The 20,737-nt window shown below is 54.1% G+C and overlaps 1 protein-coding gene across 1 annotated transcript; it reads right to left on the bottom strand.

The window, feature by feature from the left end:
* Positions 1-9,925: 9,925 nt before the first annotated feature.
* FGF17 (fibroblast growth factor 17) lies at positions 9,926-14,972 on the bottom strand. Its single transcript, XM_007950800.2, has 5 exons — positions 14,938-14,972; positions 14,711-14,747; positions 11,470-11,614; positions 11,085-11,191; positions 9,926-10,219 (listed from the first exon to the last, which is right to left on the bottom strand). The coding sequence occupies exons 1-5, from the start codon at positions 14,970-14,972 to the stop codon at positions 9,926-9,928; spliced, it is 618 nt and encodes a 205-aa protein (XP_007948991.1).
* Between the last annotated feature and the right edge of the window lie 5,765 nt (positions 14,973-20,737).

The following is a 20,737-nucleotide window of genomic DNA, read 5'->3' as shown; positions in this document are numbered from 1 at the left end:
CTGTGGAGTGGTAGATGGAAGGCATGCAACGGCTTCATCTTCCCATTATTCAGCAAGAGGGAATAGCTCTCCCAGCTCAGCCAGCACCCCTATAGGATGCTATCACTTCCATTTCTGGCCAGCACACCACTAAGTGGGCAGGGAGACTAGCCAGCGAAGAGGGCACTGGGGTGGCTCACAGGCTCCAACATCTCCTCCTCCTCACATCAGAAAGAGGATTGGTCAGAACAAGGCCAGCTAGTCCCAGGGTCTAGTGACCCAGCCTATTCTCCCATTAAATGAGGGGCCACAGCTGACCTCCCTCCCTAGGGGATCCTGCCACCACCCAAAGCCTCACGCAGGCAGGTGCTGTGGCCCAAAGCGTCCACAGAGGGGAGGAGAGGTGGGAAACCCTGCTACCTACCTCTTCCCAGACAGGGTGGCCCAGATGCTCTGAGGTCCCCAGGCTGTAGTAGCCGGGGTAGGGCGAGGCCTACTCCCACCTCCGAGGGCTGCGGCTTTTTTTTTTCCTCAAGAGCCTAGGTAATAGGCGTATCTTCCAGGAACCCAGCAGTGCTCTCCCACAGCACAAATAACAGGCAAAAAAGCCGGCTTGGGGTGGGTGGGGTGGGAGCTGGCGAAGGAGAGGAGCTGGTCTCAGCTGAGCAGCCTGATCTCCCTGCTGGGCCCCCACCCCCCTCCCCCCCTCCCAGTTTCTGCACAAGCCACAGCCGCCTGGATCCCCTGGTGCTGGGGAGTCCGCGTCTGGTAGGCGGGCAGGCAGGCAGGCAGGCAGGCAGGACTGTGGCGGGCGGGCCCTGGCTCCCCCCACACGCCCTCCCCGCGCCCTCCCCACATCCAGCTGATAGCGTGGCCGAGAGCAGGGTGTGTGTGTGTTTGTCTGTGTTGCTCGTGTACCTCAGCTCTGCTGCAGCTCAATCCATTTCAAACAAGAGGAGCATTAACCCGACATCATGACGAAGCAGAATCGTCTGCGTTGTCATTTTTTCCTTTCCCATACCCCACCCTGCAACAGTCACTCTAGGGCACACATATACAGCACCTCAAGCCTCCTCATAAACAGCCAGAGTTCAAATTTGGTGGTGGTGGGGTTATCTATGGATAACTGAGGATGGGGTGCTTGGTTTCTCCAAACACCTGTAATTCCTACCCCATTTCATGGCCATCCACATCACCTAACAGCAGCAACAGAGGTTTCTGGGGTCCTAGCTACTCCTGGGGTGCTAAAGGGCATATAGTTGGGGGTGAGGGCAGAGGTGCCGGAATTGGCCAGTCAAAGATTAACCCTCTCCTGGGGAGGGACAAATGAGAGGATGAGGGAAACCAGGTCCTTAGTTTAGGACACTCCCTCTGGCCCATTTGGTAACCTGAACTGCCTGGAAACTAACAGAGCAGAGCAGTGTGAGTGAGAAGGACCCCAGTTCTCACCAGGGCGACTTCATAAAAAGGGACCGTTCTGCCAGGTGATCCCCACATTCCAGAACAGAAAGTACAGAGATGTGTCTTCCCTGTGTATGGAAAACATCATCCACCCTGGGGCCCTGTCATTCACTGGCCATTTGGTTCCCTGTGTGTTCAGAGCAGAGCCTGGGGTTTCACTCGTGCCCCACCTGGGGGATGGAGGGAAGTGCACCCAGCCGGCTGACCCCCTGCCCTGGGCCCAGCTTTCTCTCCACCTCCACAAGCAGACTTGCCTACCTAGGCAGCCCTTGCTGTTGCCCTGGTAACCACTGCTCAAAGCTGGTCAGCTGATGGTATCAGCTGTTGTTCCGGAAATCTAGAATCTGGGGAAGGGACTATGGGGTATGTGAACGGAAAATCACAGGGGAGGTCTTGAGGGGGGGCAGGAGAGAATGTGCCCAAGGATCTCTTTCTCAGAGAGAAGAGGACAGGAAGGGACAGGAAGGGAAGGATGTATCTGGGGTAGTGGAAGGCAGAGAATGTAATCCTGCAGGGTGGGCTCCAAAAGGCAGTCAGGTAGCTAAGTGGCTGGGAACCAGCAAATAGAGTCTAGGCTTAGCTCTCATTGGGGGGGGGGAGGGGCGGGAAGCAGGACACCGTGGAAAGGTACAGAAAAACCTGGGGATTGGAGAAGAAATATCAGATCTAAATCAATCTAACCACAAAAGAAAGGGCCAGGAGGGCAATGTGGGAGGGGGTATACTTTTGAGGTAGCAGGAGCAAGGCACTAGTCTTGGAGGAGGAGCTAACCAGGCCCCCATTTCTCAATCACTAACCCCAGCCTCAGCTCAGCCTCACTGCTATCTGACCCTTCCACCCCACCCTTACTGCCCTCTAATCAGGGGCCTGCCTGAAAGAGAGATCAGCCCAGCCCCATCCCAGTCCTGAGCAATTTCCCTCCCTTCATCCCTCCATGAGACCAGGGACCAGGTGATTGATACCTCTGCTGTTGAGGCTGCCGATACCTCGGTTCCTCCTGTTTCTCACCCTCCACCCCCAGATCCCACCCCCACAGATTGGTCTTCTGGTGCAGGGGTCCCCAGAGGTGGGGATGGAATGGGCTGATGCTGGAAAGGACAGCTGTGAACAGGGGCCTGGAGTGAGATGGGCAATAAGAAATCGGCAGGAGGAGGGGAGCATCCTCCTGATGGAAATTAGCATGTGGGATGGAGTAGGGGGACCAAGGGGAAAAGGCGGGGGGGGAGGATTCCGGTACCTTCAAGGACCTGGGGCGTGGGGCAGGAGCTCTGCAGCTTCCTCGGTGACATACACCTCCATCCCTCGGCGCATCTCCTCTCCGCCTCCCGTTGCCAAGACAACCTACCGGCAGCCCAGGCCTGGCTTTGCGGCGGGCGGCGGCAGGGAGGGGAGAGGAGGAGGAAAGCAGTGACTCCTACTGCCTCTTCCTCAGTGATGGAAGGAGGGGGCTCAGGCTTAGCTTCTTAGTGCTGGGGCTGGGGGCTTGGGGGAAAGCTCAGGAGCTAGAGCTGCACTGAGCCCCCACCAAGTCTCCCTTCCCCCTTTTCTGCCTCCTCAAGGCTCTAGGATTGGCTGCTGTAGTGGCCTCAGGAGAACCTTAATTCAGGGCTAGACAGCAGGGGGAGGCAGTATTAGTGAAGCTCCCCCATTCCAGAAAGCCCAAGGTGGAGCTGAGAAAGGGCGATGGAGATAATCTGGGAGAAATGAGGTGTTTGCTGAAGGGCCAGCGGGGTGGCTTCCTGCAGGAAAGGGAGGCTACTGGGCACTGGCTTGGGTGGGCATGGGGCTGTAGACCCAGAAGTCTGCCGCCTACCTGACTTGCTATTCCTATCTGAGCGCCTCCTCCCAATCCCAAACCCTCTCTCATTCTCCTCGACCTAGAGAAAAGTCAAAGCTATAGCTCTCTTCCAATCCTACAAGGCTCCAGTCCCACCACCTTCCACACCTAAGCCCTACAGCCCTTAGGAATCTCCCTCTGACAGATCGAGCCACCTTGGAACCAAGGGGACTGCAGAGTTAGGGCTCCCTCTGTCGACATGAGGAGTGGTAGCTGCCAAGGTCATTCCTGCTGAGGGGGATGGACTAGGCACGTGTGTGTGTGTGTGTGTGTGTGTGTGCGTGTGTGCAGTGCACATGTGCGTGTGCATGTGCGTGCGTGTTGGTAGGCAGTGCACATGTGCGTGTGCATGTGTGTGCGTGTTGGTAGGCAGTGGGGTCAACTGGTCAGGAGACCTTTCTCTCCCATGCCACGCTTCCACCTCCACTTCACCTCTGACCTCATCCTACAGGAGAGTAGTTCTGTCTTCAGTCCTCCTACTCCTGGGCAGATCTCCCGACTTCTCTACGCCAGCTGAATGATCCTTCCCAGTGGCTAGCCTGTCCAGGTTAGGCTGGGATGAGAGGCAAATTCTCCCCAGAATTCTCCCCAGAAGCAGGCAACACTGAATACTTGGTGTCTCTTGGTTCAGGCCCCAGGCAGGTTTCCTTGTAGGTGGCTCTGGGCCATACCCAGCATGTAGGAGACTGTGAATAGAACTAGCCTACCTTTAGACTCAGGAGTCTCTTGAGGCCTTGAGGATGGACACTTGTGTCCAAATCCCAGGGTGGGGGCTCCTGCCCCTGGCAGGCAGGTGGTCCCAGGCCCCTAGACACCTATTTCTTGGCTTTCTCCAGCAAGGTCACTTGTGCCAAATATCCAGCTGGACTCTGGCTTTGCTGCCTGCCCCCTCCCCTGGGACTGTGCAATAGGCTTCTAGGATCATGTTCATTCGTCTCACTCCAGTGCCCCTCTGCCCTGCCCTGTGACCAACATGCTAGGGATGGGGTGCACCAGAGGCACGCCCCCTCTGCTGTCTAAATATTAACCACTGGAGAGGCCGAGCTATGGCACCTGGGCACTGAAGGAGAAGAGAAAGGCAACAGGAGAAGACTAAGATTTCTCATTTGAGATGGAGAAGCCACTTCCCTCACCTCTGAGCATTCGGATCTCTGTCTGCCAGATCCCAGAGCCTCTGTCCCCTCCACCTCAGCCACCAGGGCTGCCACCAGACCAGCCTCTCCCCTACTAAATCTGGGATTACATCTCAAATACTTTGCTAGTTCCTCACTGCATAAAGACCAAACTCTCCTGAATTCAGTCATAACCTACCACTTCTCTATGTAGATGTTCAGCCCTAGACAAATTAATCACTGCTTACTTTCTTCTGGGAGCTCTGGTGGTGTAGTGCCTAAGCCATTTGACTGCTAACCAGAATGCTGGCAGTTCAAACCCACCAGCCACTCCTCGGAAGGAAGACTGGGCAATCTACTTCTGTAGAGATACTGCCTCAGAAACCCAAGGAGGAGTTGCTATGACTCCACAGCAGTGAGGTGTTTTTTTTTTTTAAACCTCCTCCTGAACACCCTTCATATATTTCTGCCTCTCAGCCTTTTTTCTTACCCCTCAATATTTTCCCCTTATGTGTCTTCTCTGCCAATGGAAATACTGTTCACTTTTAAAGACCATGCAAACTTCACCACTTCCACTGAGCCTTTTCCAAACCCAGTCCCCGGTGGTCTCTCCTACCCCAGGACCCACTGTGCCTCACAAGGGAGGGCAGAATGAGTGAGAATTAGACTATAGTGTTCACTGGCTGGTGACCATGGGCTGTTTAACCTCTCTAAGCTTGAGCTTTCCCACACATGACCTGGTTCTAATGGTACCTCCCTCACTAAAGTGCTAACTGTAAGCATACTGAGTGTGATGCCTGGCATATCTTCAAAGCTCAGTACATATTAATGTTCTTATTTCTAATCACTTTTAGTTCTTCTTTCAGTCTTTTGGAAATGTACCTTTTTATGGGCTTATCCTTGCAATTAAATTTCAAGTGGCTTGAGAGCTCAACAGGGGAATGACACAATATCTTGTCCATCTTTTTAATTAACTGAAGGGTTAGCTTGGTGCCTGAACCATATAGGAAATAAATATTTGGATTAACTGCTTCTTGCCCAAGTCCATGGCCATTGCCCCTGATATTTCCTGACACTGAGGAGCTCTGGTAGCATAGTGCCTAAGGCATCTGAGTGCTAAACAGAAGATTGGTGGTTCAAACCTACCAGCCACTCTGCAGAAGCAAGACTGAGGAATCTACTTCTGTAAAGCTTTACCACCTCAGAAACCCAATGGGGGTTGCTTTGAGTTGGAATTGACTCGATGGCAGTGGGTTTGGTTTTGGTTTAAGGATGGAGGGTAAAGGAAGAATTCTAACTTCTCATCTTAGCTCCACTTGAGGGTGTAGGGTGCTAGACCAATGATTTCTTTCTGGTGCTTCCTTGGTTTATTCCCTCACTAAATATTTACTCTGGGTATTATGCATGATATCCAGACTGACTATTTATACTGCTGGGAACCTAATAGAACTATGGCATGAACATAAATAACTGCAATTTGGGACAAACTGATGTGTGACATAAAGCAAAGACAAGGAAAGGACAGCCTGAGATCAGCAGTAGTTGGGATTGTCACTTACCTCTGGGAGAGTGAGAAACTCTACAGAACAGAGGATGGAGAGAGTGTGGACGTGCAAATACTCAAGACAAGCATAGACTTCGTGAACAAAGAAGAGAAGAGTGTGTTTGTTGGGTGGTAAGGATTCCAGTTTTACCAGAGTCCTTGAAGAGCTTTTGTAGGGATGGAGCTGGAAAAGAAGCCTGGCCAGGATTGTACCATAGTCTTAAAACTATACTGAAGTGTTTGTTGCTGATAGCATGACATGGTCAGGGCTGTGCTTTACAGTAGGGTGAGGTAAGATGAGCAAAATGTGCAATGTATTGGAGTACAGGGGTATCAGGAGGCAGACAGACTATTCAGAAGCTATTCGTGTAATTTAGACTGATCAGGAAGAGGTCTGGCAATGGTGCAGTTTCGGAGTTTGGGAGTGAAAGCAGTCACATGCCAGGAGGTGATAGTTGAGATGCTGAGATTACTCAGAGAGACAGCATGAAGAACAAGAAGGGAATAGAATGGAAGAAACCTTAGGGAATGCTAAGATTGAAGAGAAGCCAGGGAAGAGAAAGGTCAGAGAGGTGAGAGGACAAGGAAAGGCCAGCCTCCTGCATGCTGAGGAAGAAGGCCTTTCACGAAGGGGTGGTCTGCAGTGTCAGAGCTGTGAGGCTGAGGATTGAGGTGAGGTTTTTTGGCTTGGTGACTGAAAGTCACAGGCCATTGGTGTCAGAGGGGCAAGGCTGAATAGGATGAGATAAGTAGAAGCCAGATTTTGTGGACTAAAAAGTGAGTGGATTTCCCCTTCTGACTTCCTGCTTTGGCTCCCTTCTGCCTCATATGGCCTTCTGGAGAAGGGAGAGATCAATATGAATGCTATTCTTAGCTGGAGTTCTTGGTGATCTTACATGGCAAGGACTTGAGGCATCCTCCTGCTTCCTTCCTCTACCTTGGAACATCCTTCCTGAGATGAGTCCATTTTGCCCTCAGCTCCCTGTCACTTCCATCCTCACACTTGCTTAATCATATGGGCAGAGCAGGTGTCCTGTTGTGGTGCTGTCTCAGGTACCTGGGGAAGCCTCCTTCCCACCACATATATATATACATTAATCCCCTCTGAAGTTCTGTTATTGGAGGAACACCTTTAGTGTCTTCCTTTTAGCTTCTTCTAAGTTATCTACCACCAGTTTAGAGTTAAAAAGCTGAACAGACTTCCCCGAGGTATGAAGAATGCCCAGGGTATGGGCCTGGGCGCTGAACAGAGAGGCACTAAAAGGTGTGGTGAGGAAGAAGGACAGACAATGGAGCCAGGGGCCCAAGCCCAAATGCAAGCATCAGACACTCCATAAACTGGAGGTGAGGGCATTCTCTGAGATGGCACAGGCCTCCAAAGCTGCCTTCCTCTGTTACCCTTCCCCATTCTCTGTCCCTCCCTGCCATGTCTCACCTCAAAAAGCAAGAAAGGAAACAGTGAGGGCTTTCTGGAGCCGGCCCCCAGAGGCTTGTCTGTGCTGGGGAGGTCACAGAGAGGGAGGGAGGGACCTGAGAGAGGCAGGGAAGAAAGCAGAGGCAGGACAAAGGGCCCGGTCCACCTTTGAAGCTCTCTAACCCGAGAGAGGGAGGGGTGGGGGTGGGTCAGAGAGCCCGGCTGGGGGGAGGCAGTCTAGAGTTTTAAAGAATGTCTCAAATTCCTGCGGAAGTCAGAGGGATTGTAAGAGCTCCCCCTCCCCAACACACCTCCTTCCCGGCCTCCTCAGCGCCCCCCCAAAAGTCCAGTCCTCCACACCTGGGGGGCCCCCCAACCCTTTGTCCTCAAGTAATTGCTGGGTGTTGCCTCGGCTTTTAAAGTCCCATTGAACTCTCCAGTTATCAGCTGTGGCTCCAGACCACCCTCCCTACACACCCCCCAGAAAACTACCCCCAACACATCCTGCAGTCTTCACCGGGATTAAGGCTCTTTGTGATGGGGGGAGAGAAAAAAAGCGACCTGGTGAAAAGCAATTATGACAAGCTGGAGGGCGGGAGAATGTCTGTCTTGAGGCCTGGGGGACCTCCCTCTTGGCTGCTGTCCCCACCTTCTAAATTGCCCAGGGTTGGGGGCGTCAGACTGCTCCAGTCCTCACCAACAGAGAGGTGAGTGACCCCCTCGGCCCCCATCAACTTGGACGGCCATGAAAGCTGCTCCACCCACCTCCCATTTTGACTAAACCAGATCCTTCTCAACATCCCAGTCTTTCCTTATTTTTAGGCCATCCTGGGGAGAAGTGGGAAGAAGAGGTGTCGTTCATCCTTTTCCTTCTCTCTTCATAAATCCCTTCCCAATGTTTTCTCACAAAGAAGGAAGCAGGGGAAACTGAGGCTTCGGGTCCAGAAGCAAAAGAGGGGGCTCATTGAAGGTCTCTCTTAAAGAGCACACTTGAAGGTGGGGGGGGGCGCTTCTTGGAAGGGCCTCCCACTAGACAAGATTAAAAGCAAGTGTAAAGAAAGAAAGAGGCGGTTTTTATGGCCTCTTAGTTCCACTCCCAAAATACACACCTGGAGGCTTATGGGAAAGCCCACCCAGAAATGCCCTAGGTGGGGGATAGAGGCCTCACCCCCTTTTTTTCCTTCCCCCGGCCCGACTCTGCCCCCTCACCCCGGGCAATCCGGGTAAAGCCGCGCCGCCTCTTCTAATTGAGATTTCCCCTCAGGTGTTGCTCCCCTCCCGGCCCCCAGCGGGGACCTGAGAGAACAAGAGGACACATTCTCGCCCTCACTCCCCCTTCGGCTCGTCCAGAGCCCTCCTCCCCCACCCTCCGACCCTCCTCACCGGAAAAAACCAATCTTGCTCTCTGCGAGGAGGCTTCAGGCGTCCGCAGGCCGCCCGCGCCTCGCTCCGGCCGGCCGGCCCCGCCGCGGTCGCCCGGGAGCGGCCCAGCCTGGGTCCGCAGGCCCCTCGCCCGCGTCTCCGGCCTGGCGACCCCAGCGGGGCCCGCCCCACCCCGGCCAGGCTTAGTGGCTAGGGCCGGTCGGGGAGGGTTGTGGTTTTCTTCGCCCCAACAGGTAGCACAAGGCGCGCGCTGAAAGCCGAGGAAACCAGAGCCCGAGCGGAGGGAGGGGCGCGCCCGCCGGTCCCCGGGGACTGGGCACGCCCTGGGCCGCCAGCCTCCCTGGGGGCGGAGGTGCGGGGGGGGGCCTTCCTGGAGCACAAGGCCACCCTGCCACCCCATCCCCTTCTTCCCCTAGAGGCGGGCACTGTCCCCCTGCCCTCGCTGCGGGAGTGCCCGGCTCTAGCCCAGGCTGCCCCCTACGCGCGGCCCCTCCACCTGCCAGTGCCACGCCTCGGCCTAGGGCGCGCTTATCGTCCGCTGCTAGCACCGTGAGATTATCGGGGCCTCTTGGAGAAACAAATGTGTTACCAGTTGAGCTTTGTGGTTGGATCCCCAACCCCCCTTCAGATAACCTGTTTGCAGGAAAATGGTTTTATTCTGGGGCTGGGAGTTTGGGGTAGGTGTGTAGGCCTGAGGAGTGGAATGCGGAAGAATGGCCAACCCTCTTTTTTCCCCTCTTTCTTTTTTTCCTGAAACAATACAAAAGTCCCTTCCTACAGTCTGGCCAGGAGGAATTTGGGGGCTGGGGGCAGACTGAGGGAGACTTGAGGAGCAGAATTTGAGGAGAGCTAGGCCTTGAATGTGCTGACGTTTCCACTTATTTCACGCAGTAAGGGCTGGCAGGCTGGCGTTTGAGTCCAGGGTAATACTACAGTTCCTCTCTTGGGGGTTTGCCCCATCTCCGGGAAGGGAGCCTATTCCAGTGTGAGGTTATGGGGCGGCTGCCCTCTGGCGCCAACCTCTTGTTTGCTGCAGTCCTGCCTCTTTCCAGCTGGAGGCGCTGATGCTTCCTGGTCCTCAGTGGTCCGCCTTGGGGGATCTGGTTCCCCTCCCTCCTCCCCAGCCCAGTCTTTGGATTAGGAAGGGAAGGGGGATGGGAAGGTTGGTGAGGGGCAGCTGCCCTCTGCCTCCCGGACTACGTGACAGGCTGGGGTCGCCGAGTGCGCTTGGTCCGGCGAGTGGGGGCAGAGCCCACAAACTCAAACTGCTTCTGCTTCTCCGCGTGGTTGGGGAAGGGCAGCTGGCCCTGGTAGAGGCGCTTGATGAAATGGGCCTCTCGCTGGTTCTGGCGGCTGCGCGAGGCCTGGCGGGGCCGGCCCTGCCTCGTGAAGGCCATGAACCAGCCCTCGTGCCTTGCGTTCTGGAAAGCGGTGTAGTTGTTCTCCAGCACAATCTCCGTGAACACGCAGTCTTTGCTCTTCCCGCTGGGCTGCGGGAGAAGGAGAGAAGGGGAGTTTGTCCACCCACTCTTGCTGGGCCATCTCCATTTGTGGCCTATTCTGTAGCAGAGAAGGGAGCGACGGGAGCTGTGTGAGCCTGAGGACTTTGCTTGGTGGGTGGGTGCCCTTATTTGAGAAGGCACCGTGGGAGAAAGCAACAAGCTTTGCTTGAAATTAGATCTCAACTTAAGTACAGCCTTGTTGTTTGAAAGTTGTGTACCTTCAGCAAGGCATTTAATCACCCTGTGCCTCAGTTTCCTGAGATGGAGCATAAAGATCAAGAGTAATTACACAGTTCAGTGCATACATACCCTGCAGCACCACAACATAAGAACTCTCTAAATGGTGTTGCTGGGTGGATGGACAGGAGGGAAGTCTCTGATGGAAAGGAGACAGACATTTATAGAAATCAAATTCACCTTCAGAATGCTGGACCCACCATTGCACATGGTTACCCTACTGAATTGGGGGAGCTTCTTGCCTTGTATGAGTACCTCAACTCTTAACCTTGATCAGCGCTTAGCCCCAAACACAGGGTTTGCAACATTTTGTGGGTGTTAAAATATTTACTGATTGAAGCTGGGGAAAAATACCCCATGAATCAGAGTTAAGGACCTTCATGAATCAGCCCCCTCTGAGGGCTTACAGACCCACAGGGACTCATTTATTTAGAGAAACCAGAGAGTGGCTGAGTGGGTGGGATGAAAGTAGAATAAGAAGTGTAGTCTTGCCCAAGGCCTCTGTCTGTATCCAGGTGTGCCAGATGGGGGTGGGGGTATGATGCTGTTGGGGCCCCTCATGCCCCCACCCCAGTAAGAGCCATTCATTCATCTACTTCTGTCTCCCAGACCTCACCTTCCCGATGAGCTTGCCCCTCTTGTTCATACAGATGTATTTCTCGCTCTCTGCCCCCTTGATGCGCACCCGGCTGCCAAACGTGTCCGTCTCCACTATGAGCTTGGCTGTGATTGAGGGGGGAGGGGGAGAAAGACCTCCGTCCATCGTCCATCGGGGCTGCCAACCCAGGGGTGTGGCAGGGGGCCCCATAATCAACCTGACCTCCAACCTAAGGTGAGTGGGAACCGTCAGACCTTGGCTGACATGCTCTTGGGGGCCCTCCTCCATGAGTGAGGCTTTCCTCTGTTCTCCCCTTGCAGCCTCTGCTGACATATGCTCTGTGGATGGACCAGGAGGCAAGCCAGGTGGGATGCCCGTGGGCTGGGCTGAGGGCTGGACTCACCAAACTTGTTGCCGTCCTCAGCGGTGGCAGAGATGCGACGCCCGGTGACCTGCACGTGCTTGCCACTGGTCCGGCTGTAGAGCTGGTACTCGCGGATCTGCCGCCTGCTCAGCTGGTCAGTCATGGCACCCTGGTCCCTCACGTACTGGTTAAAATTAGGAGACGGGTGATTCTCCCCCTTTGCGGTTACCAAGGGAAAAATAGTGTCAATTTGCTTTGGGTGACACTACCACCCGTTCAGCCAGGGGAGAAGGGTGAGGAGATGAGTGTGGTGGGGGCAAGCCATTTGTCCTATCAGAGTAAAGGATGCAGGCTATGAAGTGGGTACGTGGCCAAGGGCTGGAAGAGGAAATGGCCATGATCTTTCCTTGCCACTGGGTGAGCCAATTGTGACCCCTTGGCTCTCTCTGGTTGTTCAGCATGCGGGTGGGGGAGCACATAATGATAAAGCAGAGACCTAGAATCCTGACTCTGAGAGCTGGAAGGAAACTTCAAGATGATGGTGTCTGATACCCACGTTTTATGGAGGAGGCCCACAGGCCCATACTGCTAATTAGAGACAGAACCCCTGCCCCTGCCTGTCAGATCAGTGCTTATTCCCTTCCTGGACCTCCAAGGTCTTGGTGCCATTAGCCTGGACAACAAGCTTTCTCCTCTCTCCTCGCCACTGGCCTTGAAAGGCCCCACCCTAGCACAGGCACACACACATAGCAGTGCATCTGTTGAGACCTTTGAGATAGGGTCAGGGGAAAACCCAGATGGAGAGGGCATTGTGGGGGTCTCTTTTTATGTTCCTGCAGGGCCCTTGGGAACATTCCTTGACAGCATTAGCCATGCAATCCTGAGCCACATGTTCACCTCTTCCTGCTTCTCACCTGGGTGCTCAGGGCCCTCAGAGAGTTAGTCCTGCTCCTTTCATTCCTCACTCCTCTACAGGGCTCGGTGCCTCCTTCATGGAGGAAGGTGGAGGCAGCTATCAGCAGCTATCAGTGGCGGCCAAGCGGCTGCTCCTCCCAGACAGCCTGCCTGTGCCACAATGTAACAGGCTCGCGGCCAGTTGGGGCTAATGCGGCCTTTCTGTCTCCCGGGAAGAGAGGAGCTATTTCCACCTACTTACAGTGCAAAGCCAGGACAAGTGCCTTCTCCAGGCTAGACCTCTACTTACCCACCTGTAGCCCTGAGGGTGAATGGGAGAGGAACAGACTCATTGCCTGCCATCTCCCTCCCTGAAGGTGCAAATCAAGATGACATCTCCAGGCTGCTTGTGCTGGCCTCAGTGCTAGCGCATAAAATGTACCTTGTTTTTTGTCTCTCTCTCTCTCTCTCTCTCCCTGTGCTGGCCTGTGTTGGGCCAGCTTTTCCCTGCCCTTTTCCCAAATCCCTAATCCCAGGCCCTATCCCAACTATCTGGATGAAGCTAGACCCTGGTCAGCTTGTGTTAGGGACCCCTTCCTAGAGAGAGGGCTTGGGAAGTATCACCTTTGCTGTGGGGGAGGTGAGGGAGCAGCGCTCCAGGCTGGATGTTTAACCTGTCAGGGTTAACCCTTCAAGCCTGTCACTGTTTCTTTCCAACTCCAGCTCCCCCTAGACCAAGAGTACTGCCAGGACACCAGCCTGAGAAAGCAGTATCTGAGGGACTCATGGCAGTAGTGCTCATGCTGTACCCTACCCTAGAAAAACGGCGGAGAGCAATTGGGGTAGGGGACTTGTCTGGCCTGCCTTTTGCTAGCTTTTCTGCCAGAAGGTGGGGCCTGTCGTGCCGGGACCCTCGGTGGGGTCCTGCCTGACTCCCTGGCCCAGGTTCAGGCCCTCCGCCCCTCTTGGCGGGCAGCCTTCTCTGGCTGTCTGTTCCAGGTCAGGAGCAGAGAGGGCCCCCCCGAAGCTCCCTCCTCTCCTTGTCCCCCTTCAAGCCCTGCACAAAAGCTGCCCCACGCCCCCCCACAGCCCACAACCCACAAGTCGCTCTCCCCGCGGGACCTTGCCTGTCCCTTTCATGTTCCCGCTGCGGGGGGACCTCCCCTTCCACTGCCGCAGACAGCTGCTTGTCAGACGGCCCCTCAAGCATGGCTGTGGTCCGGCCTGCTGGCCCCCCCTTGGAGGGGGGCGAGGGGGCACTTCAAGGGGGAAAGGACAGCTTTGCCACCTTCCCTGAGTCCTGAATGGGGCCTCAGCTGGGCCATAAACGCCCCGGCCAGCCGCACCATTGTGCTAATTCCCCTTCCAGAACAGGTTGGGCCCACCCCCAGCCCCCTCCCGGCCAGGCTGGGGGCTTTCTTCTTGCTCTCCCTGGATGTGTGAAGCAAAAGGCCTGGAACGGGGGCTAGAGCAAAAGGGGGACGGAAAAGGGGGGGGGAGTTGTCTCTCTCTCTCTCCCACCCCCCCACTGCTTCAAAGGCAGCCCCTTTCCCTCTCCCAGAGAAAAGGCATTTACCTTCAAAAAAAGTCCCCACTGGATATGAAGAGAAGCGGGCCTCTGGCCTGGGAAAGCCAAGCGATCTCACCCCAGTGCGGTTCTGGACCAGTGCATTTTAATAGCTGCACTTTTATGGAGGATCACAAAAAAGGGACCAAGCCTCGAACAGAGGACTGAGGCTTGGGGGTGGGAGGTGTGCATTGGGGGGGGGTGGGCAAAGAGGAGGACTGATGTAGTGGGGGGGGTGGAGAAACAAATCCTGAATTCTGTCCCAGACAAACCTCTTGGGGCTTAACCTCTTTGCTCTGTAGGTAGGGAGTCACCCTACTCTAGCTGGGCATCCTGTGTGCCCATTTGACTCTACCCCACTCCTAGGACATCCATATTGGTGAAAACGGGGTGGTGAGTGGAATACAAAAGTGATTTTGCATGGAAACCTGTCCCTTCAGGTACAGTGCAAGTACCAACCTCACCTGAGCCATCATCTCCACCCTCTTCCAACCACTCCAGGTCTCCATCCCAAGCACTCAGCTTTCTGGGGGAACCCAGTGCAGAGGGATGGAGAAGCAGAGACCCCAGGGGAAGTAGGGAGTGTCATCAGAGGGAGTGTTGCTCAGCTGATCTGTCACCCCCAAATCTCCCACGACCCCTTCCTCTACCTCCCTTGCCCCCACTGTCCCCTCTGCTGCATAGGCTGACCCTCCAAACTTCAGAGCTTCAGGTGGGAGAGGCTTGAACCTGTCCCTGTCCACCCTGAAAGTAGATCCCTCCCTTCACTGGGTGTGGTAGGAGAGGTGGGGAAAGACGAGAGGGGGAACGCCTGCCTACCTGAGTTTGACAGCAGAGAATCAATAGCTGCAAGCACCTGTGTGGGGAGACAAAACAGAGCCAGCTGTGGGTGCCAGCTGCAATCACAGGGCGCACACCCAGGCACACGCTCACACCTCCTGGCTGGCCAGCAGTCTGCGTGGGCAGCCAGGAGTCCCGGTAAGATTAGGTCTGCCCCAAGGCTGGAAATGGCAACAAAACTCAAGTCAGCAATGCAACACACTTACAGAGTGAGGTTTGGCAGCAGGCGGGCGGCTCCCATCGCTGGAGAGATTTCTTGGGGCGGCTGCCCCCCTGCCCCCAAACTCAGGAACAGATGTGGGCAGTCCCCAGGGGCAGAGTCCCAGAGAAGCCAAGGTCTCTTTGAGCCACAGGTTTTCAGGGGGGAGAGGAGGAGAGAGAGGGGAGGAGGAGAACGAAGAGGGGAGAGGAGGGGGAGGAGGAGGGGAGGAGGGAGTAATTGGGAGAGCTGAGGTGTGAGGTGTCCACCTTCCTGTCCAGTGAGGCTGCACAGCCACCGCTGGTGGGGGCTTGCGCGCACTGCACTCTCGCCCTCTCGGCTGCCAGGCTCTCAGCTGGGCTACCGGAGCGCAGAGGATGGAGCTGCGGGTGCCTTCTTGATAAGGAGGCTGGTCCCTGCGGTCTCCTGCATTATTCCTTGACCCTCACAGACCCAGACTCAGGGTATGTGTCAGGCAGCGGGGAGGAAGGGCACCTCCTCCTCTCTCAGGGTCAGCTGTCCACCCTCAGGTTTGGCACCTCATCTCCCCAAGGGCAAGCGGCAGGTACTGAGCCGGGAATGGGGTCGCTGGTTCTGGCTCTGGGGTAAGAAATTCCCAGAAGCAGCCTTAAAAGGAGGAGCCTCCCTCCAGGGGGCAGGGGGTGGGCTTGGCTAGGAGCAGTTCCTTCCACTGCCTCTCTGTCACCCCTTGCTCCCCCTATCCGCTGTCTGGCCACCAAAAAGAGGGATTAAGGCTGTCCCGACTGGCAACAAACAGTGGGAGCAACAGGTTGGGGGCCAGAGATGGGGAGGAAGGAGAAGCTGGGTGTTGTGGAAGGCCCCCAACCTAGGGTGGTGCAGCTGGCCTCTGAGACAGAGTCAGGGAAGAGCTGGGTGTGCTGGTACAAGCCACTTTGCTCTGAGCCTCAGTGGTTTCCTCTGGGAAATGGGGACACTGATGCCTTAGGGTTTGAGGGTACCAAATGAGATACCTGCACCCTGTAGACATCGAAAGGCTTATGTTCTGGGTCTCCCTCACCATCACCCAGACTGTAAGGCTGTCCCTAAAGCCTCTCAGAGCTGAGAGGAACCTCCCTCCTCATGTCCCCCAGCAGCTGTCACAGAGGAAATGGCTACTAAGCATTTCACATCACTTCTCATCCTCACACTGTTCTGTACAATGTGAGTTATCACTCCCATTCTGCAGTTGAGGAAACTGAGGCATATCGGGAGGTAATTTGCTCAAAATTTCCCAGCAAACAAATGGAGTAACAGGTTTCCAAAGTCCATCCTCTTTCTGTGCTCCATGATGTCTTGGGGTTAGGGCAGTAGTCTCGAGGCTTTCTACTGTACCCATGCCTTCCCAGGCTCCCCCCCCCCAATGCCCCTACATGGCACTAGGTTCATTGTAGAGACCCAAGAAGCTTTACTGGATTTACTGGAATAAAGGCAGTATCTGAGGCTCTGGAAGCTGGTGACCAGTTTGATGCTGTGACCTCTATACACAAAGGTGGATGATGGTACCTGGGGAGGGGGACTGGTGCTCATGGGGACTCTGAGGGAAGCTTCCCTGTCTGGGGATGAGAGTTCACACCTCAGCTCTGGGCTCCCTGGAGTTGTCTGTGTCCTCAGGATGGAAAGAAGGGGAAATGCTGGATGTGGATTTATTTACCTAAAGAGATGACTGGGAGGGAGAAACTCTCACCTCTAGGTCTCCTTCTCACCTTCCTGAGCTAGAGCAATCCACAAAGTTGTCTGCCACCCCCTCCCTCAAACACACAAACAAGCGCAGACACCTCCAGGGCTGCGTCCAGCGTCCAGCTCCAGCACTAGTGGCTTCCAGCTCTGCCCTCCCTACTTCAGCCATGCAGGAATGAGTTTGCCTGAGCTGGTTTTGGGAGGATGGTGCTAGCCCAGGTGATGCATAACTGGGGGAGTCCAGGGTTTTGGAATCAAACTCAATGTCAAAACTGTAAGGGACCTTAGAGATTGATCATCTGGTTCAACCTCCTTGATTCGTAGGCAAGGCCCAGAAAGGATCAATGATCCACCTAAGGTCTCCCAACTAGTTAGAAACACTGGTGGGACAAGATGTTAGGTGTTGGAACTACCAGTCCAGTAGTCGCTGTTCTGCAAACCTACCTCAGACTGTCACAGTTGTATGCTTAGGCTCATGCTGATGCCCATGCTTAGCTTGGCTCCTCCTGATCATTTCCATCTTTTGTATTCTTCCCAATATTTGCAGCCCCTATTAAACTCTGCCTCTTCCATAGAGGCTTACCTGAATCTGCCTCTCTGATGTAATCAGTTCTGGCTCTTGGGCTGTTTTCTGGAAACCTTTGACCACATGTTATCCACATCTTCACCAGCTCCCAGCTACCAGGTAGAGTATTAAAGCCTACCTCTGCCTGACCTCAAACCTGTGGGGCTGGATAGGGTCACCCAGTAAGAGAGCAGAGACACATGGAGCAGGTAGCTGGGATTGCAGGGTGGAGCTGTCAGCTGAGAAAACAAGGGCAATAAGGATGAGGTTGGCCTGGGGAGTTTCACCTAGTGTGGCCCAGACTCCTCGAATGGTGGGCATGGGAGAAGCTCAAGGCCTCTGAACCAAGACCTGGCTCCTATCAGTGGGGGAAGTGCCTGCTGTCACTGGCCAGCCTGGGTATCCATGGTAACAGGTGCCAGCAGTCAAGCTTGGCCTTGGGGCTCAGCCAGGGGGCTCCAGGGTATGGCTGGGTATCCTGCTTCAGGGTGAGACATCTTTTGCTCCTTGCTCCTCAGTTCTTCCCATTCTACACCTGTAGGCCTGGCTTTCTGATTCTTTTGCTCCTTTACCCCAACAGGAAGGCCAGTGGTGGATCCCAATGGAGAGTGTTCTAGGCTCATCATCATTATCATCCAGTTGCTGTGGAGCTGACTGACTCACGGCAGCCTCACATGTGTTGGAAGAACTATGTACTATGGGGTTTTCAATGGCTTTTTGGAAGTAGATCACCAGGCCTCTCCTCCATAGTGCCTCTGGATGAACTCGAATTGTCAACCTTTCAGTTAGCAGGGGAGTGCTTTAACTGTTAGCACAACTCAGGGATTCTGGATTTTATCTTCACCCTGGTCCTGGGACTTAGAGGCTGTGTGACTTATGGCAAGTTCCTTTACTTCTCTGGATGCAGATCCCCAATTCATAAAAAGGAAACAATGTCACCAATAATGCTGTCAAAACTGCCATCAGTATCAACTGAGATAAAAGACACGTGATAAAAGTATCACGTGCCTCAAGCATGAGGAAAGAGGTCAGAGACTCTCTTATGTTGTTGGGGCTCAGTTTACCTGAAGTTTTACTTTTTCCCTTAAGTGGAGTGAGGTGGGGGGAGAAGGATAGGGTTTATTAACATGTATTGGGGGGTGACAGGAGGTGATCTGGGAAGTGAGAAAGCCTAGGCTGCTGTGGTTAATCCCCACCCCCTAGTGCCAAGTTCAACACCCCCCAACTGGGGCTGTCTCACGCCTGCTCCTCCTAACAGTCCAGCTGGTGCAAACACACTCACAGAGCCCACCTGCAGACCTGCCACTTGTCACCACCTGCTTCAGTCCTCCCTGCCCCACCCCAGCCCACCCTTTTCCTGTTGAACAACAGAAGGGCTAGTAGCTGTGGGGATGGGCTAAGGGCTGGGGAAGATCAAAAATGCCCAGGCTGATGCAGACAGACCTCTTATCTTTTCTGTTTTACCCCTACCACCTGCCCTAAAAAAAAAAAAAAAAAAAAAAATCAAATTATAGACAGGTTATCTGTTGCGTATCTGTATGTACAGATCCATAGCTGAACAAAACCGAGGCACTTGGCTGGGGTAGGGAAGGGAAGTATTTGTGTGTCTAGAAAGAGGCTTCGCCACTGTCTCTCCTAGAACTCCCTTTACACTGTGGACTTAATTCTACCTCCCGCTCCCAGCTAACAAGATTTTCTATGTGGTCTGGTTGCTGCCCATCACCCTCTGTCATCAGCAGAGTAGTTAAAAGCAACAGCTCTGGGGCCAGGCTATCAGGATTTGAATCCAGTTCCTCCACTAGCTGTTTGACTTGAGGCAAGTTGTTTAACCTCTTTGTTCTTCACTTCCTCATTTGAGAAATGGGGCTAATAACACCTCCTTCAAAGTGTAGTTGAAGAACCAAAGAAGTGAATGTATGGAAGGCACGGAAGCAGTGTCTGACACTGTGTCTGCTGCTGTACCTGCGGTCAGATCCAGCCCTCCAGGCTCCTTCCTCAGGCTCTTGCACTTTTTATTCCAGTTGCTAGCAATATCTTTCTGCCAGCTTCTTGCATATCTGGCAACACTCTTCTTGTCAATCACCCCCTCAGAAGGACCTTCTTAGATCTGTTAAGCAAATAGCTCAGTGCAGCCAGAATACTCCTTGGAAGCAAAAATGGCCAGACTTTGTCTCACCTACTTTGGTCATGCTGTCAGAAGGGACCATTCCCTGGAGAAGGATGTCGTGCTTGGTAGAGGATCAGTGAAAAAGGGGAAGACCCTCAACAGGATGGACTGACACAGTGGCTGCAGCAATGGGCTGAGGCATAGCAAGGATTGTGAGGATGGCACAGGACCGGGCAGTGTTTCGTTCTGTTGTCCAGGGGGTCGCTATGAGTTGGAGACAACTTGATGGCACCCTACCACCACCACCTGCAAGTTAACCTCTTTTACTTCCTTCAGAACACTTGACAGTATTTGAAATTATACTATTGTTTTTTTTGTGTTTCCATTAGACTGTAAGCGACTTGAAGGGGTGGAATTGATCTCATTCACCCTGTATCATTGTATTGGAGCCAAGCTCAGTAAATCTCAACTAAACGGAGCTGGACTTAATCCCTCGTCATTCTCTGGGTGACTTGAGGTCAGTGGCTTATTACCATTGGCTAGAGGGACAACTCCCATATCTGTGTAGGATGCCATCACTGCCCTCTACTTCTTCTTTGGCATTAAGAAAAGCTAAAGCTGTACAGGGAGCCAAAGCCTGGTTGCTGACCTTCCTGTGCAGGTGGTTCAAACCTCCTAGGACCCATTCCGAGGGTGTCATGGGGATGCTTCTCACTGGCCACAAAGTTTGGGGGCACAGAGAGGGCCAAGAAAAAGCCTAGCAGATGCCCTGCAAGTATAAGCTGGAGTGGGGACCATCTGTTGGGGGGTCTGCCTGCTGCAAAGACTAAGCCAGTGTCACTAGGATGAACCAGGCTCCAAAGCTGCCTCTGGAGGCCTGGGAGAGGGCAGGAGGCCAGAGTCAGGCAGCAGGTCCTCCACCCCGTTTCCCAGTCCTATTGGTCTAACCCCAATATTTTACTAGTCTGACTCCTAACTCCTCTTCAAGTGACTTGTGGTGTTTAACTCTTCCATAAAGCCAGCCCTCTCCACTCTACCTGGAAGGGTTTGTTGGAGGTCCAGGCCTACGCCTGACACTGATCTTCACATATGTGGAGGTGGATGTGAACAAGAGCTCTCCCCTAGGGAGAAGTGCGCTATGTCCCGAAACTCCAGTAGATAGATGCTCTTGCACCTGACAACCCACAGAGTACCAAAATGATGTGTGGTGGGGGTGGTGGTCCTTCACGCTCGTCCGTTGGGGCTGAATTCTTCCTGGTGGGAGCAGCAGCTGTAGCCCCTAAGTTCTGTATCTGTAAAACTGGGCCCTGGCTGAAGGGAGTGTGGATGTAGGAAGAAGACCCATACCAGCCCTAGGCCTGGCCCTGGTACAAAGCTCAGCAGAAGCAAAAATTTGAAGCTGGGCAAAGATCTGAGACCCTTGGTTCTTTTTTCAAA

Source organism: Orycteropus afer, unplaced genomic scaffold (assembly GCF_000298275.1).
Source record: "Orycteropus afer afer isolate SDZICR_OR568_19922 unplaced genomic scaffold, OryAfe1.0 scaffold00289, whole genome shotgun sequence".
Classification (NCBI taxonomy): domain Eukaryota; kingdom Metazoa; phylum Chordata; class Mammalia; order Tubulidentata; family Orycteropodidae; genus Orycteropus; species Orycteropus afer.
This window is presented reverse-complemented; position numbering and strand designations above follow the sequence as displayed.